We start from the raw sequence: 25,758 nt of genomic DNA, 5'->3' as shown, positions 1-25,758 counted from the left end.
AGAAAGCAGAAGCAGACATCTACCTTTTATGGGTAAGCTTTTGCTCCACCTCAGAGCTCTGTGCACAGGAGATAAGAGTAAACTTTATTTCCTTTGCATTTGGTCAGAGAGGCTTTCTGATTAAGGTTCAAAGGACACAGAGACAATCAACATGAGGAAGTGTCTGGCCTCCTCAGGGAGAGGTTTTGGGTTGGATCCTTTCCTGATGGTTCAGCAGTGCCTGTGACGAGAAAGTCATTATTAACTCTTTGCTAAATGACATTTTGAAGCCCCTCGTGTTGGGGTGCACCAGGCCAGAGCCCTTGAAGAACAGACAGGCGAGTGTTCCATTGCTTGCACTGCCCAGGCAGCTTCAGAAGTTCCCCTATCACAGGCCCGACTAGCTGCTTTTTGTTTGATGCACCCTTTCTAGAGCTAGAGGGAGGCAGGGATGGTCACTGCTCTTCTGGAGGAAATACACCTGGGGAGAGCCCCAGGCCTAGAGGATGTGGACAGGCCTGGGTTTAGAGTCTGACACTGTCTCCTAATTGGGTCACTGGGACAGGCCAATTATATACAATTCCTGCCTCTTACCAAGTCAGTCTTTTTAAAAAATCATTATCCTTTTTTGAGAGAGTATTATTATTATTATTATTATTATTATTTTGTAAGAGACAGAGACAAGAAGGGAGAGAGAGCGAGAGAGAGTGAGAAGCATCAGCTCTTAGTTGCTTCACTTTAGTTGTGCACTGATTGCTCAAGCCAAGCTGGCGACCTCTGGGTCTGAGCCAGCAACCTTGGGACTGTGTCCATGATCCCACACTGAAGCCAGCAACCTCAGGGTCTCAAGCCGGCAACCTCAGTGTTCTGGGAATAGCACCTATGAGAGGCCAAAGGAGAGAGAGAGAGAGAGAGAGAGAGAGAGAGAGAGAGAGAGAGAGAGAGAGAGAGAATGGAGGTGAGATGAAGGTGGAGCCTGGCTGCAGGACCCAGGCCAGCACTTCCAGGCAAAGGGTATGAGGCAGGCAGAAGCCTGGACTTGGGGGACTCACAGTCAGAAGTCCGCAGCTAGAACTGAGAGGGTTGGTAAACTTTGTAAGGAAAAAAATTACACCCTGATTTTCACTAACCTTTAACTACTGTTTAGATTTTCCTTCCATTAAGAATGTAGGCCACAAACCATTGTGTATTGGAGAACCCATGACTTTGTCACAACTAGAATCATAGATAACTTTTATATCACATTGCAATTGTCACAGAGACCTTGAAATTTCACTTACATTCACTGCTTCTTCAAAATCACAGCCATTATTAGATCTACTGCTAGATCTTGTCATGCATGAATAAAGTAGCATTTAGTTTCCATATCACAAATGTGTTTATATTTTGATAACTGTATTTCAATATCACTGGTTCCCTCTCTAGTCCTTTGTGCTTATGTTATACATTAGAAACATCACCCTGAGAAGTGTCCATAGGCTTCACTGTTCTGCCAAAGGAGTGAGTTTTTGGCCCACAGAAAGGTTAAGAACCCAGAATAGCAGTCAGCAAGAGGGAGGTTCTGAAAACACACGATATATGTGGAGTTCCGTTTCCACATCCTGATTTCAGAAGACACGAAGCCCTTTGTTGCTCCTGTCTGTTGCCTGAGCCAACTTAGAACGGAGACAGGGGAGAAGGATGTAGAGGAGGGGTCTGGAGACATAAAGAAAAGGAAGGCCACAGCTAACACTCCCCACTCCCACCCTCCAACACACTGTACAACCCAATCTAAGCACATAAGTTAGAGCTGACCCAGCAGAGTCTCGGAGCCCCTGGCCCTTTCCTCAGATATCTCTCACTCTGCAGCGACTGGCTACTTATGGACTCAGCAACAGTCTACTTCAAACTCCCAGCCCAGTCCTAGCACCTAACACCTGTGAGGGAGCTGCCCTGCCTATTGGAAAACTCCTGCAACCCAAACAGCTTTGCCTCAAGAAGGTCAAGATGAACTCTGTGGTCTTTGTTTGATGACTCCACTGCTATTTGATCACTGAGTGTATGAGCCAAAGCTGAGCTCTAAACACCCACTTAAACTTTGCAGTTTCCCTGTTTCATTAAAAAGACTGGCCATGTGAGGCCCTGGCCTGTTAGGTTGGTTAGAGCATCATCTGATAAGCCAAGGTTATGAGTTCAACCCCCGGTCAGGGCACATACAAGAATCAACCAATGAACATATAAATAAATGCAACAACAAATTCATCACCCTCCCTCCCTCCCCCTCCAAATCAATAAAAAAATCTTTTTTTTTTTTTAAAGAAGACTAGCCATGTGTCAAGGACATGTTGACTCTGGAGCCACCCCATTTCTCTGAGTCCTGGGGGTTGGAAGGGTGTGAACAGGAGCCAAGAGGAAGGGTGTGGACAGAGGGGTGAGGTTGTACTGGCAGCTGGCTGTCCTGGAACTGGCATGGACAGCCCGCACACCAACCTGTGGGGGCCGCCAAGCTGTGGGCGCTAGGGCTCCATTGCCCGAGCTACTGCACTGGGACTAGTTCCCCGCTGACCCCAGCTAGTGCATATATATCAAGGAGAAGCCGGCTGTGTGGGAGGATCATTGCAGTGTAACAGCTTCCAGGTTTCTTATCTGGTAAAGCTGAGGCTGTCACAGGGCCAAAATAAAGAAAAAGTGGTCACTTCATTTTCTACAGGAATTCAGTACTGTAAAAAACAAAACAATCTTACCCCCCTCCCCAACCTATGTACTTGGGAAAGTGCAAATGAGTACACTGTTGATTGGGGGAGGGTAAAGGAAGAAAAAGTCCCCTTGCGCCTGACCAGGTGGTGGTGCAGTAGATAGAGCGTGGCCTGGGATGCAGAGGACCCAGGTTCACAACTCCAAGGTTGCCGGTTTGAGCGCAGGGTCGCTGGCTTGAGTACGGGATCATAGACATGACCCCATGGTCACTGGCTTCAGCCCAAAGGTCACTGGCTTTTTAAGTCCAAGGTTGTTGGCTTCAGCAAGGGGTCACTGGCTCAGCTTAAGTCCCTGGTCAAGGCACATATGAGAAAGCAATCAGTGAACAACTAAGGGGCCATGATGAAGAACTAATGCTTCTCATCTCTCTCCCTCCTGCCTGTCTGTCCCTATCTGTGTCTCTCTCACTAAAAAAAAAAAAAAAAAAAAAACAAAGCCCCCTTGCAGGAACCACTCACAGAAAGAACATGGTACCAGCTACTAAGAAACCTGGGTCCCAGCCCTGACCCTGCCTCTAACCCTCGACTTGATCTGGGGTAACCCCCTTGTCCTAGTATGCCTCAGTTTCCCCACTGGAAAGTGAACCAACCACTGAAGATCAGTGGCCTGGGGAGGAGGGAGGAGGGAGAGGCAGCTTCAGTGCACGGAGGCAGGCGGGTAGGGGTCTGGAAGCTAGGCTCAGACAGGGAGAATTGGGGGAGCACAGGGTCTGAGCAGGTGGTGGATGCCTACGCAGGGACAGACGGGACTCTCAAGGTGCCGGTGTCCTATTAATTGAGATCCTAAACACAATCCTGTTCTGAGTCCTCCAAGATGGCCCTCAATGATCCCTGCCTCCAAGTATAAACACCGTTGAGCAGTCGCTTCCCATACTGTGCCAGGCTTCCCTTTATGTGATCAAAAGAATATGGCAAAAGGGATTGTGTGTTATTCCAATATTCATATAAGGTTACTAGGTTATAAAAGACTTGAGTTCTTTCTTCCTTGACCATTTGTTTTGGGAAAAGCAAGCTACCACGTTAGCAGCCCCATGGAGAGGCCCAGAGGCGAGGAACTGAGGGCTGCCAACAACCACAAGAATGAGCTTGTCCATCCGCCCCAGTCAAGTCTGCAAAGCTGACAGCTTGATCATGAGAGACCCTGAGCCAGAACCACCCAGCTCAGCCTCTCCCGGATGCCTGAACCTCAGAAACTGTGAGAGATAATCAGTGTTATTTTAAGCTGCTATGTTCAGTTTGTTTAAGAAAAAACCCTTTAATAAACATATGCAGGGTGCTAGAGACTCAAAGATGAATGTTACCATCCTTGACCTAATAAAAAACAACTTATAGTCAGTGATGGAGAAAATATATAATCAGAAGTAGTAGCCTTGTTATGTAGAAAATACTATGTTAGAGATGAGTGTGGAAGGCTCCCTGGGAGAAATGACCCTTGGAATGACTCTCGGTGGATACATAGAAGTTCTCCAGGCAAAGGAGGGTGGGAAAATGGTCCAGGGAGAAGGGATACATAAAGCAAGAACTTGGAGCATGAAGCACAATGGAGCGTATCATGAATAATGTTCATTTCTAGGGTGTAAAATGCAAAATTGAGAGTAACAAGAAATAAGGCTTGAAAGGCAGAGAGGTCCATGAGCATCCTGGGGACCATGCTAAGGATCCTGGACTCTGTCTAGGTGATGGAGAGCCATGAATGGGGCTCCAGCAAAGGAATGACATGTCAATGTTTGCCATAAGGGGGGTGGATTCAAAGGGAAAAATAAGTGGATCGTTGAGGATTCTCACAGACCAGATGGAGTAATCTAAATGGCCAATAGTAGAGGAACGTTTAAATGAATTCTGATAAGACCATATAATGGATTATTATCCTGCTATTAAAAATCACTTTTGCAAAGATGATTTAATGATAAGTGGGGCACTTTTGACCCCTCCTTTTTATCTACTGTGTTGGGTATCCAGCAAGACCTCAATTTTCTATTAAAAAAACTATCAGAAAAAGCGTTAAGTATGAGTCAATAGATTAGTAATTAGGAGGGAAAGGAAGAGGGGGGGAAAGGTAGAGAAAAAGGAGCAGAGCAGAGATACTTTAGGAGGTAAAATTGTGACTTGGTGACTAAATGGGAGGTAGGCTTGAGGAAGAGATAGGCATGAGGAGACTTGTTTGGTCAGCCTGAGTGGTTTAGCTGATGAAGGAGCCATTGATCAAACCCAAAAAGACCAGGGGCTGAGAAGCTTGGGGAGAAGGACAAGTGCAGGTCTGGACGTGCCGAGTTCTAGGTGCCTGAGATGCTCAGGTCATTATTGGGTGACAGCGAAAACCAGATAATTGGAGGAGTTATCTTTGGATAAAAAGTAAAACGTTGGTTGAGAATACCAGTGTTGAGAAAAAGATTTGAATAAGTGGTCTTTCATCTCAAATACTAGTGCTGCTTCTGTTTAAACACTGGCACTGTTCAAACAAATGGCTCCGTTTATGAAATCGTGAACCCAGAGGACGTTAGTGTGGTGATACCAGTTAGGACACTATTTTGTAGGTTATGAATTGAACGGGCTTTGCTGGCTCCCATACCCAGAAACCAAAGGGGTGTGTGCTCTGGGGTTGCTTGATGCAGCTATACACATCAGGGAACGTTTCTCTCCAATGATCTTTTGCCTTCTATGGACAGCTTCATCCTGAGGCCAATTTCCCACATGCCTGGAGGGATATATACCTCCATGTTTACATCCAGGGAGACAGCATTTCTGAGGCCACATTCCAAGTAAGAATCTGGACATTCACCTTAACATGCACTGCTTGGGTCACCTAGTCTGCTCAAAGCCCCGATTGCGCCCAGGGGAAAGGTAAGAATCTGGACATTCACCTTAACATGCACTGCTTGGGTCACATAGTCTGCTCAAAGCCCCGATTGCGCCCAGGGGAAAGGTAAGAATCTGGACATTCACCTTAACATGCACTGCTTGGGTCACATAGTCTGCTCAAAGCCCCGATTGCGCCCAGGGGAAAGGTAAGAATCTGGACATTCACCTTAACATGCACTGCTTGGGTCACATAGTCTGCTCAAAGCCCCGATTGCGCCCAGGGGAAAGGTATGTGCTTACCGGCTTTACCCACACTTACCCTTCCCTATCCCTGCAGGGGCCCAACCCGAGGCTAGGACTGAGGTCAACTAATTCCCTCTGCAAACATACGGTATACTGGAAGAGGTGGTGAGGGATTTTTAGAAGGAATGATGGGATGGATACCCAAAGTAGGCAACGAAAAATGTTCATCAGACAAACTGTCTAGGTCTGCAAACCCAAGGCCTACCTCGTCCAGAGAAAAAAGCTGAATCTTCAGTTTTAGAAGACACTGAATGCCTGACCAGGTGGTAGCACAATGGATAGGGTGTCAATCTGGGATGCGGAGGACCCAGGTTCCAAACCCCATGGTCACCAGCTTGAGTGCAGGGTTGCCAGCTTGAGTGTGGGATCATAGACATGACCCCATGGTCGCTGGTTTGAGCCTAAATGTCACTGGCTTGAAGCCCAAGGTTTCTGGCTTGAGCCAAGGTCACTGCCTTGGCTGGAGCTCCCGGGTCAAGACACATATGAGAAATCAATCAAGAACAACTAGAGTGTTGCAACCACGAGATGATGCTTTGCATCTCTCTTACTTCCTATCTGTCTCTGTCTCTCTCTCATTTAAAAAAAAAGTAGAAATCTAGTTCTCTTTTTTTTTGGGGGAGGGTGAAAGAATTGATTTTTCATTCAGTTCTAAATTTCAACCACCCCATCACCAATGTATGAATGACTCCAGAATCTTCTCTTCAGGACTTTAGGGGGTGCCTTTGGTCACGTAGAGAAGAAGTAAATGGGAAAGGCTTCAGTTAAGAGGCTAACATGTGGGTGGTACTATTGTTAACACTTTCATTTGCACTAAATTATTTAATTTAGTTCCTTTGATCCTGGGAAACATCATATGTATATTATCCTCAGTTGACAGATGAGGGAATTATGCCCAAAGAGCTTAAGCAAATTGCCCACGGGCTCCTAGTTCATTTGTGGCATATTCCAGGTATTAATTAGACTTCTCAATGCTCTGGAGTTGTGTTAGCTGAGTCAAAACTCAGGAAATCTGTCACAAGGCTCCAAGGGCAGCTCATAGAGCCTGAAAGCTGAGATGCTGGTGGGATGAGAACCAAGAGACCGAAGGGCCGTAAAGGTTCTCTTCATCTCCGCTCACCTCTGCGGTTTTTTTTGTTGTTTTTTTTACAGGGACAGAGAGAGAGTCAGAGAGAGGGATAGATAGGGACAGACAGACAAGAACGGAGAGAGATGAGAAGCATCAATCATCAGTTTCTCATTGAGACACCTTAGTTGTTAATTGATTGCTTTCTCATATGTGCCTTGAGTGACCCTTGCTCGAGCCAGTGACCTTGGGTCCGAGCTGGTGAGCTTTTTTTGCTCAACCCAGATGAGCTCGTGCTCAAGCTGGCGACCTCGGGGTCTCGAACCTGGGTCTTCCGCATCCCAGTCCGACGCTCTATCCACTGCGCCACCGCCTGGTCAGGCCACCTCTGCGTATTCTGCTTCATTTTTCTCTCCTCCTGTAAACAGATTGTCTCTGCTTCTTCTTGAGGCAGAAAAAGTAGCCACTTAAATCACTGTCCTTTTCTTTCTCCTTCTGTTCCAAAATCCTGGAGAAGATATACCCACTGGCACAGGCGGTGAGTGACACTATACCAAATGGCTGCTCCCCTGCGCCTACTCTGGGTGGCTGTCAGCTAAAAACAAGGCCATGGTGAGCGAGTGGATAACCCAGCAGTGCTTTCTTTGCAGACCAACGACAGGGAGTGGAGCAAACCTCTGTGTGCCCAATCTGCTAGTGGGTTGCTATGAAAGCAGCTTTGGGCCTTCAGCTTCCACTAGTCGCCTACTTTCTTCCCTCCGCAGGCAGTATGTCCAAGCAGCCCCAGAGTGGATGGATGAAAAGTCTTAATGAAACAGTTGTTGGGACTTCAGTTTCCTGTCACATCGCTGTATGATGAAATTCTGGGGCATCCCGTCCTCACTATATATTGCCTTCTCTATATCCCATGCAGACACCTCAGCCTGGAAGGCCTCTTCCTCCCTTTCTTTCACTTCTCTCATGACTCAACTCAGGTGTCACCTCTTCCAGAAAATATATATATTGCCTTTTATATATATCCCTTTGTCAAAACCTTCTCCTCCTGCAAGACTTATTCCTTGGCTGATTATCCCTACCTGCCACTTAACCATTCCAGCTGGGGTCATTCTCCATCCTTTCACTCAAGAAACGTTTCTTTTTTTTTTTTCTGAAGCTGGAAACGGGGAGAGACAGTCAGACAGACTCCCGCATGCGCCCGACCGGGATCCACCCGGCACGCCCACCAGGGGCGAAGCTCTGCCCACCAGGGGGCGATGCTCTGCCCCTCCGGGGCATCACTCTGCCGCGACCAGAGCCACTCCAGCGCCTGGGGCAGAGGCCAAGGAGCCATCCCCAGCGCCTGGGCCATCTTTGCTCCAATGGAGCCTTGGCTGCGGGAGGGGAAGAGAGAGACAGAGAGGAAGGAGGGGGTAGGGGGTGGAGAAGCAAATGGGCGCTTCTCCTATGTGCCCTGGCCGGGAATTGAACCCAGGTCCCCCGCACGCCAGGCTGACGCTCTACCGCTGAGCCAACCGGCCAGGGCCAAGAAACGTTTCTTGAACCCCTGCCATGTACCAGTCTGTCCTAGGCCCTAAAGGTAAAGACGTGTCAGTGCAGGTCAAGCTGCTCACCGGAAACCATAACAAGCCCTGCTAACACACAGGAGAAAGGAAATGGCTCAGCCCAGGGTGTTAATGGAGGATGGAGTGTCTGCCCCAACTTGCAGAGACCAGGACATATTTTCTGGAAGAGGTGACACCTGAGTTGAGTCATGAGAGAAGTGAGAGGAAGGGAGGAAGAGGCCTTCCAGGCTGAGGTGTCTGCATGGGATATAGAGAAGGCAAGCCCGCTGTGTCTGGGGAACTGTAAGCAGGTTGATGCTGCCGGAGGGTCAAGTACCTGGCAAGAGGGGCCTTGAGCATTGAGGTGGGAACCACAATCAGGAGCAGGCTAAGGGGGACCTTTGTTGGAAAGGGGTCATGCTAGTATGACTCCATTTTGTCCTGCAGGCAATGAAAAGCCACTTAAAGGTTTGGGACTATGTGTGAGATGGGGGTAAAAGGAACCAGTCAGATTTGTATTGTGAATGACTCACTTTGGAGGCTGAGAGGTTTCAATATGAAGATGGAGTGGGGGGTGTTGGTGTTGCAAAACTGGAAACATGATTTTGAAAGGACAAGTGATGGAACCTGAATTAGCATGTAGAGAAATGGGAGATGGAGGAACGACTGATTAGGTGTGGAGAAGGCAGATGGATGAGTTAAGGATGACTTCCACTTCTAGCTGGGGAGTTTGGGTGCATGGCGGGGCCAGCAATGAAAATAGAAAATACAGGAGAATTAACACATTTTGGGGGAATTTGATGAGTTCATATTTGGATATATTTTTTATTTTTATTTTATTTTATTTATTTTTATTTCTGAAATTTTAATTAATTTTAGTGAGAGGAGGGGAAACAGAGACAGACTCCTGCATGCACCCCAACCGGGATCCACCTGGCAAGCCCACTAGGGGGCGATGCTCTGCCCATCTGGGGCCCTTGCTCTGTTGCAACTGGGGCCATTTTTTAGCACCTGAGGCGGAGGCCACGGAGCCATCCTCAGCACCTGGGGCCAACTCACTCTAATCAAGCAGGAGGGGAGGAGAAGAGAGAAAGAGAAAGAGAGGAGTGAGAGGAGAAGAGGTGGGGAAGCAGATGGGTGCTTCTCCTGTGTGCCCTCATAGGGAATCGATCCCCACACTTCCAAACACTGGGTTAATGCTCTACCACTGAGCAAACTGGCCAGGGCCCATATTTGGATATATTGAGCTTGAGTGCCTATGGGACCTTTAGGAGGGGAAATTCAGGAGGAAATGATCAGCAGGAAGCTGGAAACAGGCAGAAACTCTGGGGAGAAGTTGGGACTGTTGATAGGCATCTGTGAATCATGAGAACTGATTGAACAGTCGAGTCAGTAGGAGAGGATGCTGTCACTTCAGCAAGAGGGTGCAGAATGGGAAAACCAGAGGCTGAGGAACAGTGCTAGTGAGCACTGAGATTAAAGGGGCAGGTCAAAGAAAAACTCAGGTGGGAGAAGAAACTCAGAAAGAAACAAGGAGGATGGAGTGAGAAGAGTAATCATGAAACCCAATGACAATCAGCTTTCAGAAATGAAATAAGCAGTGCCATATACCACAAAGAAGTCCAGCAAGACAAAGACTGGAATGTGGCCACTGAGCTTGACATTTAGGAAGCCATGTAAACTTGTGGTTTGGTAGGGGCAGGTCTTGGCAGACATATTAGCTCCAATCTCATTGCACCTGTGGGTATGTGGAAGGAGCATGGGGGTCGAGTTCATTAGCAAGAATTGGTCTTGATCAATAGAGGGAGCTTGATTTTAAAACTAAACAGAGTTGCATTTTAGAATACAGCAGAAAATTGAAAAGAGAGAAAGAAGAAAAGATAGGGAGAGAAAGTGGGGGGGGGGAGAGAGAGAGAAAGAAAGATTAAACATTCAAAAACCATTTGAACTATTAGAAGTCCTACTAGGTATGGAATAAATAGAACATTGCTTAGGAAGGAATAAGACTCTGAGCTGTAGTGATCCTGTGCTGTTCTGAGAAGCAGTTTTCCTTATGTATACTTTCTGTAAATAAAAGCAACATTAAAGAACATTTGGACGTTTATAACCACATCAATACACCTGTACATGAAAAGGCTTTTTTGTTTTTGAACTTGGTTTTGTACAACAGTGCCCCCTGGTGTGGATGTCATGCATAAATACTTTTATTAGCATGAAGGCAATTTTCTAGAAAAATTGCTGCTCGTTCACTAACTTAAAAAGCAAGTTTAAAACAGACGTTTTGGGATGAGAAAAGTGTTTTTTATTTAAATTTTTAAATCTAATACTCAGTACTATAATCAAATTTCCCCCAATTATTTCTAAAATGCTTTTTTATAATTGTGTTTGAATCAGGATCCAAACAAGGTCCACACATGACATTTTCTTGATAAGTCCCTGATACCTCTCAGAATCAATAGCACTTCCATTCTTCTTCTGATCCCTCCTTTTCTTCCTCTCTGTCTTTGAATTGTGAAAGAAATTGGGTTCCTTGATTTAAAGAACATTTCAGTCTGGATTCGTCTATTGCTTTTTCATAGTGTCATTAGTATGTTTCTTACCCTCTTGTATCTGCTGTGCATGGAGGTTCTCCCTAGATACTTGTTTAGAATAAAGTTCAGCATTTTCTAGCAAGGATAATTTTTTTTTTAATAATTTAGTAACTTAGTTACTTTTTTTTTTTTAAGATTTTATTTAATCATTATAGAGAGGAGAGAGAGAGAGAGAGAAGGGGGGGAGGAGCAGGAAGCATCAACTCCCATATGTGCCTTGACCAGGTAAGCCCAGGGTTTTTTGTTTTGTTTTGTTTTGTGGGTTTTTTTATAAATAAATTTTTATTTTAATGGGGTGACATCAATAAATCAGGGTACATACATTCAAAGAAAACATTTCCAGGTTATCTTGTCATTTAGTTCTGTTGCATACCCATCACCCGAAGAGAGATCGTCCTCTGCCACCCTCCATCCAGTTCTCTCTGTACCCCTCCCCCTCCCCCCTCTCCCTCCTTCCCTCCCCCCACCCCCTGTAACCACCACACTCCTGTCCATGACTCTTAGTCTCGCTTTTATGTCCCACCAATGTATGGAATCCTGCAGTTCCTGTTTTTTTCTGATTCGCTTATTTCACCCCGCACAATGCTACCAAGACTCCACCATTCCGCTGTAAGTGATCCGATGTCATCATTTCTCCTAGCTGAATAGTATACCATGGTGTATATGTGCCCCATCTTCTTCATCCAGTCCTCTATTTTTTTTTACAGTGATTAAAAGCCTTTAAACAAACTCTTGGCCAATACAGCAAGAATCCCTAAAAGAGTAGTGTTCTTAACATGTTCACCAAGTCCAAGTTGGCCCCATCACCATGCCAAATCCCTGAAAAATGCAACCCAACTACAGTTCAGTCTGTTAGGAGCTGTCACAGGGAGCAGGAGTCCAGGAAAGTTCCCCACAGGAAAAGTCCGCATGGCACTGGAATTGTCACCATTCTATACTTTGCAGCTCATGTCCAAGTCCCAATGACCGCTGCTTCTAGTTGGTAATGATTCAGGTAGACTGGAAAAAGCCATTTGCAGCATGCGTGGATATGGAGCTTCTGTTCTCCTCTGACTGGAGAGTTGAGACCAGGTTGCTTTTCCCTGGAGCTCTGTGACTTTGGCCTGGTAAAGAGAACCTTGGGATACACTAAGCTGGGTGGCAAAGGTAAATTCATAATACAAGTTGGCAAAAGGAGGAAAGAGAGCTCTAAATTAGGAGTAGGTCCCAGCCTGAAATATGAGTGGGGCATTGAGGTAGGAAAGATAAAGGAAACACTATATATTAAGCAAAGCAGCAGAAAATAGGACTATCAACACCCACAACAGAGATCTTTGAGGGAAGAATAAAAAACCTGACTATTCAGGCAAAACATAGTTAAGTGGCCCTTGTGTGAATGAGATCAGTTTACCTGCTTCTTGGAAGAAATACCCTAGGCTCGTCCACAGTGTTGTAGATGGGGCCGACGGCCCTGGGCACCTTCAGCCTTCAGTGGCAAACCCCAGCTTTCTGGACAAGGTTAGGTCATAGGTGGCTGGAGCAGGGCTGGAAGAGACTGAGCCCTCCCTTAGAGGAGCGAGGGGGAAGCCCACCTTCCAGTGTCCCTGTTTCCTCACAGCAGAGGCGTGTAAGCCTGGCAGGCTTTAGCTCAATGACCTTCCTTTCCACTATTGAAGCAGGACCCAGATGGCATCCTATGAGACCCCTTTGGGGCGTTGGAGCCTTTAAGGGTGTATCCTAAAAGCTGGTAGTTCCCCTGATCTCTATTGGTTTTTTTCTGCCTCTAGGTATCTTAAAAGCCATTCTCAGAAGATCTCGCTGAGGGGTTTGAGGATCCCCATCCGCCTATATAAATCTTTTCCATATATCTGGAGCTATTTGGAAAAAAGACAGAACAGTGTTATTAGCTAGATCTAATAAAGAAGGTAGTAGTTTGCAGGCGAAAAAGATTTGGTGTCTCTTGTTCATCAGCATTCAAAAGAAATGTAATTTTTTTTTTTTTTAAGTAAAAAGCATGATATGGTAGACCCGTCGGAGTCATTGGCCTGGTGTGCAGGATTCCCAGGTTCGATTCCTGGCCAGAGCACACAGGAAAAGCACCCATCTACCTCTCCACCCCTCCCCCTCTCCTTCCTCTTTGTCTCTCTCCTCCCGCCCGCAGCCAAGGCTCCACCGGAGCAAAGCCACCCTGGGCACTAAGGATGGCCCCATGGCCTCTGCCCCAGTCACTAGAATGGCTCCGGTTGTAACAGAGCAACACCCCAGATGGGCAGAGCATTCCCCCCTGGTAGGCATGCCAGGTGGATCCCAGTCAGGCGCATGCAGGAGTCTGTCTGACTGCCTCCCCATCCCCACCCTCAGAAAAATACAAAAATAAATAAATAAAAGAAAAAATACTAAAAAAAAGGGGGGGGGGCATTCCCTTGTGCTAAAGCTCCAGGGAGCATGGAGTGAGCTTGAGTATGTCCTATGAAACATGGAGCTCTATGTTGACATATAAGTCTTTGAAGAAGGAGGAACTGCTGAAATAGTTTATCAGCATTTGTCCCTAAGACAGCAGTCTTTATAGTGGGAACACCATACGTAGATGTTTGCTGTCTGTCTATAGATTAAGGGGGGAATATGGCAAATGCTGAAAAGCCATGATCTTTGTGCCCCTCCCCTCCCCCAACCCCTCCCTCTCCTCCCCCCACCCTGTAACCCCAACACTGTTGTTCATGTCTCTGAGTCTCATCTTTATGTCCCACCTATGTATGGAAACATATAGTTCTTAGTTTTTTCTGATTTACTTCTTTCACTCAGTATAATGTTATCAAGGCCCATCCATGTTGTAAAAGATCCTATGTCATCATTTCTTATGGCTGAGTAGTATTCCATAGTATAAAGCCCAGGGTTTTGAACCGGCAACCTCAGCGTTCCAGGTTGACGCTTTATGCACTGCGCCACCACAGGTCAGGCCAGCAAGGACAATTTATAGGTGTGCTCTGTGCTATGTATCAGGGGGTACATGACGTCTTAAGTCCCACTTTTAACACTGCTAAGGTTGATCAGTAAGAATTCTATTTCCGGCCCTGGCCGGTTGGCTCAGCGGTAGAGCGTCGGCCTGGCGTGCGGGGGACCTGGGTTCGATTCCCGGCCAGGGCACATAGCAGAAGCGCCCATTTGCTTCTCCACCCTCCACACCCCCCCCCCTTCCTCTCTGTCTCTCTCTTCCCCTCCCGCAGCCAAGGCTCCATTGGAGCAAAGATGGCCCAGGCGCTGGGGATGGCTCCTTGGCCTCTGCCCCAGGCGCTAGAGTGGCTCTGGTCTCCGCAGAGTGAAGCCCCGGAGGGGCAGAGCGTCGCCCCTGGTGGGCGTGCCGAGTGGATGCGGGAGTCTGACTGTCTCTCCCCGTTTCCAGCTTCAGAAAAAAAAAATAATAATAATTCTATTTCCTATTGCAAATTTATGGAATTTACTTATAAAGTGGAACTTTCCTTCCTTCATCAACAGGGCTGTTCGATTAGTTTACAAAGTAAACAGGAAAGGCCGAATAAACGCTTACTTCTTTCCTGTTAACTGCCAGTCTTCAGAGTCAAGTGTTGGTGCTTGGTTACTTTCAGTGGTGTCCAGTGAGATGTTACCCACACCAGCTCACTTTGGAGTTCTCTTTCCTAACCACTCTTGTAAAAGATAATTTATACCAGTGGTCTCCAACCTTTTTTGGGCCACGGACCGGTTTAATGTCAGAAAGTATTTTCATGGACTGGCCTTTAGGGTGGGACGGATAAATGTATCACGTGACCGAGACAAGTGTCAAGAGTGAGTCTTAAATGGATGTAACAGAGGGAATCTGGTCATTTCTTAAAAATAAAACATCGCTCAGACTTAAATATAAATAAAACGGAAATAATATAAGTTATTCTTTCTCTGCGGACCGATACCAAATGGCCCACAGACCGGTACCGGTCCGCAGCCCAGGGGTTGAGGACCACTGATTTATATGACAGCATTTAATGGTCTCAATCATCTGCATTACTTTTTAATTTTCAAATTGTCCCATCTTTTGCCAGTTGTAGGTCTTTTGTGTTGATCACCGGGCTCCATTTTACACACAGCATAGGTTTGATGGAATCCAGGAAGTGTTTGATTTGGGGAGCTTGTTTAGGTCTTATGCAATGCAACATTGGCGAGATTATCCATGCACCTGGTATGGCTCCTTTAAGATGACAAAAACTCATTTGCCTGCACACTTTGTATAGGTGTAGTTCTTTAAAATGGGTCATGGAGTACAACTATAGAGCACAATAAATCTCTCAAACTGAACCACTTGTACAGTCAAGCAGAGATCAACAGAAAACTACTGACAGCCCAGAGGCTCCTTTGTCCCCATTGCTCCTTTCAGTCATTACAGTCCCTGCTGAGGACAACCACGATCATGACATCTCATAGCATAGACATTTTACTTGTTTTTTGAACTTTCTATAATTGGAATAATCAGTAGGTATTCTTTTGTCTTACTCATTTTAATTGTTGAGATTTGTCCATGTTGCTGTGTAGTTTAGTTCCTTCTCTTTGCTGTATAAATATAAAATATAATCATAATTTAACAACTTAAGAGTTGATAAAAATTCAATTTGTGGCCCTGGCTGGTGGCTCAGTGGATAGAGCACTGGCCAGTGTATGAATGCCCCAGGTTCGATTCCCGATCAGGGAACACAGAAGCTTTTCCCCACTTCCCCCTCCTCTCCCTCTTCCCCTCCCACAGCCAGTGGCTTGATTGGTTCAAGTGGGGCCCCAGGCATTGAGAATAGCTCCCTTAGAGCACATCAGCCTCAGGCACAAAAAATAGCTCAGTACCTGAGCATTGATGCCAGAGTTGCCAGGTGGATCCCAGTCAGGGCACATGCGGGGAGTCTGCCCCACTATATCCCCTTCTCTCACTTAAAAAAAAAAAATTCAACTTGTTTCCAGTTGGAGCTATGATAGTTTGCTACATTCTTGTATATGCCTTTTGGTGTATGTGTTGCTGTTGGGTACATACCTAAGGATTACTGGGTTACAGGGTATGCTTAACTTTAGTAGATAATATCTAGCAGGTTTCCAATTTATATTCCTATCAACAGCATATGACAATTCCAGTTGTTTTAATATACTCATCAACACATGGTATTGTTTTTCTATTTTTATTTTTTATAGAAACTGTTTATTTTTTGTCACTCTTATTTCCATTCTGTTAAGAGTCTGTAGAAGAACAGCTGAAGACCACTCAGTGGTTGTTGCTACCCACTCAGTAGCCTGAGCAGTGGGGGCTGCAGACCAGTCTTCAGTAGGAAACTGAATAGGCACAGAGGCCACCTGCACGCCTTCAGACCAGTTTGCGACCTCAGGCTGAGCAGCAGTGAACTCGGGAGCTGGAGCAGTCCATTCACCCTGAAATTCCTCCTTGGTCACAGCCTTTTCAGTAGCGGCCTGCTCTTCCTTTTCAGTCTTTCAGGAATCTCTGTAGAAGTTAAAGATCAGGCATGACCTCCTATGGGTGTTCACAGCAGCTGGTGCCATGCAGACACAGAACTTCCCAGGCCAGCATCCACCACATCAGATGCACTCAGTCAGCCCCCTTTTTGCTCTACTTGATGGCAATGTCCACATAGTGCAGAGGAGAGTGTGTTAGAGGAATGTCAGGCAGGTTAACACAAGATGCCTCTGTGAGAGGCTGGCGGTCAGCCCTGGGATCAGCAACCACCTGAAGTCGGCTCCCGGGAGGCTGCCTGCACCTGGTTAGTGAAGGTTCGAGGAGTGAAGCAGCCAGCAATAGCAGTGGCTACAGTGGAAGCAGCAAACTTCAGCACAGCTCGCTGGACCGTGTTCCTGGACGACATGGCATTCACATCAGCAGGGTTTACAGTGGCAACAATGGCACGAGCTGCCAGCAGAAGCTTCTCCAGGTTGGTTCTCTTCAGATTTATGATATAGGCACCATCACTTTTCCTTTTGTAGATGTACTGTTCTATTTGGAAGTCAAGGCCGGTGCCACCTAAGTGGGTTCCTGCTGCAAGGAGTTTGAGGACATCCTCCTCCTTCATTTGCAGGACATCAAGGGCTCCAGACATTGTGAAACTTTCCCTTTAAAGTTACATGGAAACTGAGAACAATGCTGTATGTATCCCTTTCAGGGTAGCGGAGAGCCGCGCCAAGTAGTTAATTTTTAAAAATTAGAAACATTCTGGTGGATGTGTCATGTTTTTAAAAACAGCTTTAAGATATAATTCACATACTATACCATTCAGCCACTATATTCAAAGCCAGTATATTGAATGGCTTTCAACATACACAGGATTTTGCTTCTATCACAATTCCAGAATGTCTCCATTCCCCGTCAAAAACCCATACTCCTTAGTAGTCACCCTCTCAACCTTGCTCCTATCTCCTCTGCCCTAATCTGCCTCTAATCTACTTCCTGTCTTCATAGATTTGCTTTTTGGCATTTTACATAAATAGAATCATACAGTATGTGGCCTTTTATCTGGCTTCTTTCACTTTTCATGTTTTTTTCAAGATTAATCATATTTTGATTCAACAAAGGAACCAACATGAATCAAGCTGTACATCTGAAACACAGGTTGCAGATTAATTCCCTTTACTCATCGTCCTTTTAAAAACATTGATAATTTTTTTTCTTTTTTTTTACAGAGACAGAGAGTCAGAGAGAGGAATAGACAGGGACAGACAGACAGGAACGGAGAGATGAGAAGCATCGATCATTAGTTTTTCGTTGCACATTGCAACACCTTAATTGTTCATTGATTGCCTTCTCATACGTGCCTTGACAGTGGGCCTTCAGCAGACCAAATAACCCCTTGCTCAAGCCAGCGACCTTGGTCTCAAGCTGGTGAGCTTTTGCTCAAACCAGATGAGCCCTCGCTCAAACTGGTGACCTAGGAATCTCGAACCTGGATCTTCCGCATCCCAGTCCGACGCTCTATCCACTGCGCCACTGCCCGGTCAGGCAATAATTGCTTTATCTTATAGTACATTTCCTAATATACTATAAAACTGTACTACTATGAGTCAATTTGCAAAAGCTCACTGAGGTTTATTCTTGGCTGTAGCAATGAGCTAAAGATAAAGGAACGAGTCTCGCCAACATTTTTCAGATCCAAATTATTTTGGTCATGCTTCCCAATAAGAAATTCTTATTGGACTTTTGAGTTCCTTTGTTGGAACAGATTCAGACGATTTGCTGAGATAGTACATATCTGGCTTCTAACAAGCCCTGGTCGGCAAACTGCGGCGCGCAAGCCACATGCGGCCACAAAATACCACCTGCGGGCGCTACCTAGATAAGGAATGTACCTATCTATATTGTTTCAGTTTAAAAAATTTGGCTCTCAAAAGAAATTTCAATCGTTGTACTGTTGATATTTGGCTCTGTTGACTGAGTTTGCAGACCATTGTACTAAGGTGACCCTGCAGCTGACCTCTATGTTGGCCACTCAGTTCCATTCAGTTGAAAAAAACACCCACATGGGAGATGTGAAGACACATGGTAGACACAGGAAGAGTGGAGTTATGTGTCTACAAACCAAAAAATTTCAAGGAGAAACACGGAACAAGTCCTCAGCCTTCAGAGAGAACCAGCCCCTTGATTTTGGACTTTTAACATCTAGTTCTCTGAGAATAAATTTCTTCTAAGCCACCAAAATTGATATGGGAGCCCTAGGAAACGGATACACAAAAGATCTGAACTCCTGAGTCTGAAGCTGCCTGGCATAAAGCTGGTGCTCAATAAAAGCCAGTCGAGTAGCCTGGGGCAATGAGGAAGGACTCGAATCTCTTATTCTGTGGGCAACAGAAACGGATTTTGAACTTACATTTTCCTGTCTGGTTTGTTTCCCCCACTAAAAATCAAAGAGCTTGAATTCGATGATCCAAATTTCTTTTAGATATTCTGGGATTACAGTAATGCGATCTATTTTCCTCCTTACTCGTGTCAAAACTAGGGCATTCTGAATTGCCAAAAACAGTAATGTGTTTTCCTCAGCTAGGCTGACCTTATTTTGTTAGATAAGTTTCTTTTCCTCGACTTAAAGTCCAGTATTAATATGTCCAAAAGCCGAAGGGAAGAAAAAAATATCAAATACATGTGGATACCATATTGCTTGCAATGACTACAGAAATATTATTCCTGTGATTAAGTTTGCATTGTCAGACATGTATCATAGCATGTTTGGAACTTATCAGATTAAAACTACCAAGAAAGTTGGACAATATTATAGGTCCTTTTATTAACCAACCACTATTACTTTGTTTCCAAGGACCAGACATTTAAATGGAATATGGATTTCTTCATTCCAAACAACTTACTTCCTCTCTGCAGTGGGAAACATAACTGATTGTGCAGCACATTTTCAGACTGGTGAACTCAGTATCCCTGGCTGTCACTATGTTGACTTTTTAAAAAAATCTAGTCTTTCTTATTCCTACAATTCCTGCCTGCCAGATTGGGAGGCAAAGCCATATGAAACGGCTGCCCTGTAGAGCACCTTAATAGGAATGAGGGTTTAAAGTTTCTGGCTCAGTTCTTCAGGATGTCATTTTCTGATTGGCAAGTCAATCATTTAAATAGCTGTGCATGCCCTGGCTGGAATGCTTGGTTGGTAAGAGCATCATCCTAAAACATAGAGGTTGCTTGTTCGATCCTCGGCCAGGGCACCTACAGGTATAGCTCCATGTTCCTGTATCTTTCTCCCTTCTTCTCTCATTAAAATTAAAACACCTAACATTTAAATAACTGTAAATTCTGAATGTGCTAAGCAAATATCAGATTAGGAAATCTAGCAAACAAGGACAGCTAGTTATATATGATGTTCACAGCAACTAAGTCTGCTTTTTATGTATTATTTACACATGGAATATAGCAAGTTCTAGTCAACTATACAAAAAGTAAAATACTTCTATCATACTGTGTTTTATCAAGGCATACAATTACAAAATTAAGTCTAGGAGTATCAAGAATAATATTCAATTTTTTGGAAACCAGCTAACCTGGCACTCTCATCCTAAACCTATTCCATCCAACATGCTGGCCACTATTCATATGTGGGTGTTTAAGCATTTTAAGTGTTGCTAGTACAAATTGAAATTTTTAAAAATGTAATTTTTAAAAATAAACTTTTTCTCTTAAATGTTTATTTTACTGACTTTAGGAAGGAAGGGAGAGGGCGAGAGAGAGACAGAAACATCAATCTGTTTCTGTATGTGCTCTGACTGGGAATTGAACTGGCAACCTCTGCACTTTGGGATGATGCTCTAACCAACAAAGCTCTCTTGCCAGGGCTGTAAATGTAATTCATACACTAAATTTCAAAGACCTGATAAGAACAAAAATATCTCAACTTTTAATACTGATCACATATTGAAATATTTGTGGCACAACACTTTCTTTTTACTTTAAATAAGTTAATTTTTATTTTTTCATTATTTTAAAGAGGGAGAAAAAGAAACAGAAACATCAATCATTGTTCCTGTATGTGCCTGACCAGGGATTGAACCAGCAACTGAGTTATCTGGCCAGGGCTCTTTGTATTTTTACTGTGACCACTAAAAGATTTTAAATTATGTATGTGGTTAATTATACTTCTATTGGATAAGCACTGTCTATACAGTTCGTTAGTCTGAAGCATTTGGCAGTGGTCTGACCACAAACATTCACAAGAACTGTATTCTCTGGTGCATGTCAGGTCTTATGAGCTGATCTATTACAAATAATAGTAGCAAGAGATGTTTAATTGGTGTATTTACTTAAGGTTTAATATATCAAACCATAGTATGAGTGAAAAGGAAAACTTGTAAAAGGGGGCAATAAATTGGTGAAGATAAGACCTGAGAAACAGTCCACCTTTCACATCTTAAGGACCTGTCTCTCAAAAAATACCTGCTGAGAATCTAAAATAGCTCTCTTCCAGGTAAGTGACTTAGGACCCAGGGCTGCCACCACTAAGGAAGAAGAAAAGAGAGCTGGCTTTTACATGCTCCCCCTGGTCTGTGCTCACTTCTAGACACCTCTCATCAGAGTCAGGGAGATGTGGGAGAGCGCAGAGATACTTACTGAGCAGTAAATTCCTCAGCTATAAGACAGTGCAAGTTTTGGGTTTCTTAAGACATTCAAGGTCCAACACAAATACTCCTTCAAATATGCTACAAAAATGAAGGAAACAATCAGGACTCAGTCACTTTCCTGAATGCTCCTGTCAGCTGGATACTGAAGCCAGCCAGATGGCATTCCCTTCCCTCAAGCAAAGAATGACTGCTTCCTCAGAGGTAGAAAGAATTGGAATGTTATTTAGTCGCAAATTTTTGGATTTTGTTTCTACTTTCTTCTCAAGTAACACAGCATATACATAAATAATGGCTTTTATTTTCTTTTTTAGTCAAAGGAATTACACAAACATGTATTTAAAAATGACAAGAAGCTGCTCTTCCTGTTGTTATGTTGACAGTAAATTGAATATAAGCTGTCACTAATACAGTCAAATATCCCCAATTATCTGCTGTAATCTCATTTCGGGCATCTTATAGTTAACATATACTGAAAGAAATTGTCACATACTTATGTTTCTCTACTATTTAATAAGCTTATGCCACATGTGTTGCTAACTTGGCTATCTTTTTGGCCTTTTTGAAGCTATAATCACGTATGTTATAATGCTAATTGCTTTGTGTTTCTAAGATGTTTACACAAATGTAGAAATGAAATCTGGATTATAGTCTAAAAATTAAATCTGGCAACTAGTATCAACAGCTCTATCTTCCTGCTGGAATTCCCAATACTTCTCACTCCAAGCACACACAACCCCTACCCTTTCCTAACACAGGATGAAACACAACAAAATGTTTTAAGTGTACATCATACATTTATTACCAACAACCCTCTCAACTCCAAAATTGGGCACAGGGATTAAAAATAAAAATTCATTGCACTACTTAGTAAAGCATTACTAGTAACTTTCATAAAAAATGTACAAACTTTGTTAAAAATTTATCAAGCCTTCAAATGATTTGGTTATAGATATTTATAATACATACATTTAAAACTATGTTAACTGATATAATGGAATATGATTTGAGAAAATGACTCAGCAAATGATTCCAAAAAACGCCCCTGTAAGTTTTCATAATCTGAAACAAACAGGAAAATGAGGTAACCCAATGTATCAAACAGGGAAAATAGCTTCCTAATGAAGGCCTAATGATATCTATGAAAAATACTCTCATAAGTGAGTTATAGATCTCATTCAAAATATTTAAGAGGCCCAAATTTAAGAATCTTAAATCACTTTCAAGAGAGTGTATAAAATCTAAATATGCTTCCACATTTTTCATATTTTGCTCAAAAAAATTCAAAACAGAAAATCCTAATGAAATCTTGATACCTGGCGGCCTTGACTTATTTTTTGTTTTGTTCTGTTTGGGAGTGGGGTGGGGGAGGCTGGCAAAAAAACCCCACAAAAAAAAAAAAAAAAACCACAAAACAACAACAACAAAACCCCAAACAAAACCCCACAGCAGAGTTAAGATGGTAAAGCCAATCTTGCTTTAGAAGGAAAGAGGAAGAAGGCAACAAGCCAACATCTGCCTGCTATCTATTGCATAACCCAAGATGACAACAGCTGGGCACGAATCAACTGTTCTTTCTCTTTTTTTCTAGCCATAAGGCTGCTCACTGTGGCTAGTCTGAGCTGGTTCAGAACACATGCATGTATACTCCTAATATGTACTAACCACTTGATAAGCATGTGTGCACACATCTCTAAGAGCCCATGCAAAGAAAAGACATTCCTAAAAAGAGATCAGTCACAAGAGTGCAACAATTCAAAATTTTACCAAAATAGACCTGCTGCCTTCTAAATTGCCAACTGCCTCTCAAAAATTTATTGGGAAAGGGATATTATGACAAGAATTCATCGTCAGAGGGAATAAAGAGCTACTTTTCCTAGTCATTAGTACAATGTGCCTTGTTAATTAGTTATCTATATAAATTAGAAAAAGTGCTTTACTTGCATGCTTCAATAAAACGAATACTGAGTGTAGTAGTGTTATGTTAGATCTGTACAGATATAAATTTTTTGCAGCTATAAAAAGAGTCTATGTATAGGATGGGCTTTTGCCATTTTAAACATGATTTTTTAATTAAAAAAATTAAGATTAAACTATACGTGATTTGTAATGTAGCTGATTATTATGCCAATAATTTTGGTCTTTAACAAACATATTAGTTATCAGGAATAGGTGGGGATGTCCTAATGATTTAAAAGTAACATGTGCATTTACCACTGTTTAGATGTATTTACGATGCACTGACATATTGTGGCAAACAAAGTATGCAAAATCCTATTTGTATGATGAAATAGAGGCAACAGTGTCTAGAAAAGGGCAAAATTGTGCTTCTGTGTAAATTGACTTTACTGAACTCTAAGCTGTGATGAGCTTGTAGAGACTTCGAGGGAAGGCAAGTAGCATGGCAGTAATAAGTAGTTAACACTGTCTGAATAGAAAACCAACACAGAGCCAGCTGAAAGTTGAGCGAGGCAGGCAGCAAACATCACAGTCCTGACTGGAACTGCACAGCTTGTGCTACCGTGCAGCAATAACATCAAGTGCAGGAAAGAGGCAGACGTGAACAGAGAGAATGAGTGAGGAATCATACACTGCAGGAAAACCGAACTGAAACAATTTGCATTATGCTCAATGAATCTATTTTAAAAAAAAACCCACATAGCTATGTATTGAAGTATTTCAGATCAACTAAATGAAGGTCAATTCCTGTTTTACAGCATTATTTTTTTTATACAAAAATCAAATCTTCATTTATACTGCAAGTATTCTGGACATCTGTTATATTAAATTTTTCTCATTCAAACAAAAATGAAAAGAAAAGCAATAAAACATCAAGTACATCAGGTCTAAGGAACTCGAGCTGTCACAGCACTTGATCCATCCTGGAAATGAGTTTGATGAGAAGCACATTTACTGAGAGAACTAGACAACTTTCAGAATTGGAGCTGGGTAGGTGAATTAACAAAAACAGAAATACAGTTTTCTTAGAACAACTTAGTTGTCTATGGGAACTTGAACAAAGGACACATACCAGAAGTCAAGCTGAGTCAGCGAACAGATTTTGTTCTGGTGGAAGTCAAGGAAGTAAGACTTCCTGGGACCAGTGGTATTCTTACAAATATATTACTCAAATATCTTCAGAATAGACTATAAATCTAAACATTAAAAAAAATCACAAGTACTTCCTGTAAGAAGTTTACTGGAAATGTAAAGGAAAAAACAAGAAAGTATCAACATTCAAATCATTGATTGAAATGTTAATATTGCTAACTGATGACGTATGATATTGCACCTTCTTTTTGGAAACAGCAACCTGGAGAGTTAAAAAGTTTTCACAACAAATCAAAAAATCAGGTTCATGGAGTGAGAATCTGTTACACTTTTTTTCTCAAGTGACCCACTTGGGACCTTCAACAAAGAGGTGACAGCTGCCTGAAGCAGAGGAAGGCTTTTCTCATTCCATTCATTGGGAGGGAAGGGGATGGAGTATTCAATGCTTATAATTGATGCACCCATAGCAATCAGTGTGCAACAGCAAACACAAGGGGAAAAAAACCAGTGTACAGTACTAGTGCTGTTTAAATAACACACCAGATTATACATTGCAGCATAATTAAAACTACACACACATTCTTGGTACATGCTGGTATATAGGATCTCATACACACATTAGCTACCATGCCCTCACACAAGTAGTTACACACTCTTTCTCACACACATGGAGATACATTTATCACCAACAGTCAGCCATACACTGCATTCATTTCCACTCACAGTTTCTGAAGGCTCTATATAAGGTAGATTGCTATATCATCTGGAGCTACCACTTTTTATCAAAGCACATGCTAAAAGATCACGTCCACTGTAATCTTGCAGCAACACTCGGAATGATCACACAAAAACCAGGGAATGTTAGTGCACACACAAAATTAAGCTAAAGAAAAAGTCTTTGGAGTTCCAATCACACGGTTAGTATAACAATCCCATAATTATGAAGACTAATTGTAAGCTTTTATAGCTGATTAAGTCACACAGTGCAAAGAAAGGTCCATTGACCCTTTTGGTAAAGGGAGGGCTGGAAGCCACACAGATTAAGTTCAATGGATAGTCCGTATATACATGTGATGAGGAACACCCAAACTGCATTTGTGCTATTAGGTTGGTCATTCTGAATCCCGATGCACTTCTGAAGCATCAGCTCGGCAAATTGGGCAAGTACGATTTGCCTAAAACACAAAAGAGAAAATTTGTCTGAATTGTGACTTACACAATAAAACATACTAATAAAAGCAATGGCACTTTTTACTTCCATATAGTTTTTACATTCTTTGTTCTTTTAAGAGGGTACAAAAGCAATCATTTAATCTCTAAAAAAATACCTCAAACCTCAAAAACTTAATAACCTGATTGATTTTTGTTTATATTTTACTGATTTTTTTTTTTTTTTTTTAATGAACGACAGAGGGATAGACAGGAAGGGAGAGATGAGAAGCACCATCTTGTAGTTGTGGCACCTTAGTTGTTCACTGATTTCTTTCTCATACATGCCTTGACTGGGGGGCTCCAGCTGAGCCAGTGACCCCTTGCTCAAGCCAGTGACCATGGGGTCATGTCTATGATCCCATGCTCAAGCCAGAAAGCCCATGCCCAAGCTGGTGAGCCCGCAC

At 43.3% G+C, this 25,758-nt stretch overlaps 1 protein-coding gene and 1 pseudogene across 13 annotated transcripts in view; both read right to left on the bottom strand.

The window, feature by feature from the left end:
- Positions 1–16,165: 16,165 nt before the first annotated feature.
- LOC136391282 (small ribosomal subunit protein uS2 pseudogene) lies at positions 16,166–23,006 on the bottom strand (annotated as a pseudogene).
- A 138-nt stretch (positions 23,007–23,144) lies between these two features.
- RNF38 (ring finger protein 38) overlaps positions 23,145–25,758 on the bottom strand; it is a 159,705-nt gene continuing 157,091 nt past the window's right edge. For all 13 annotated transcript variants that reach the window (XM_066367670.1, XM_066367671.1, XM_066367672.1 and 10 more), the window contains one exon: positions 23,145–25,317. In XM_066367670.1, the coding sequence (XP_066223767.1) occupies positions 25,255–25,317 (63 nt within the window). In that variant the 3' untranslated portion in view covers positions 23,145–25,254. The remainder of the gene's footprint in view (positions 25,318–25,758) is intronic.

This window comes from Saccopteryx leptura, chromosome 2 (genome assembly GCF_036850995.1).
Source record: "Saccopteryx leptura isolate mSacLep1 chromosome 2, mSacLep1_pri_phased_curated, whole genome shotgun sequence".
In the NCBI taxonomy this organism is placed as follows: Eukaryota; Metazoa; Chordata; class Mammalia; order Chiroptera; family Emballonuridae; genus Saccopteryx; species Saccopteryx leptura.
The sequence above is the reverse complement of the archived record's forward strand: the minus strand, read 5'-3'. Positions and strand labels throughout refer to the sequence as shown.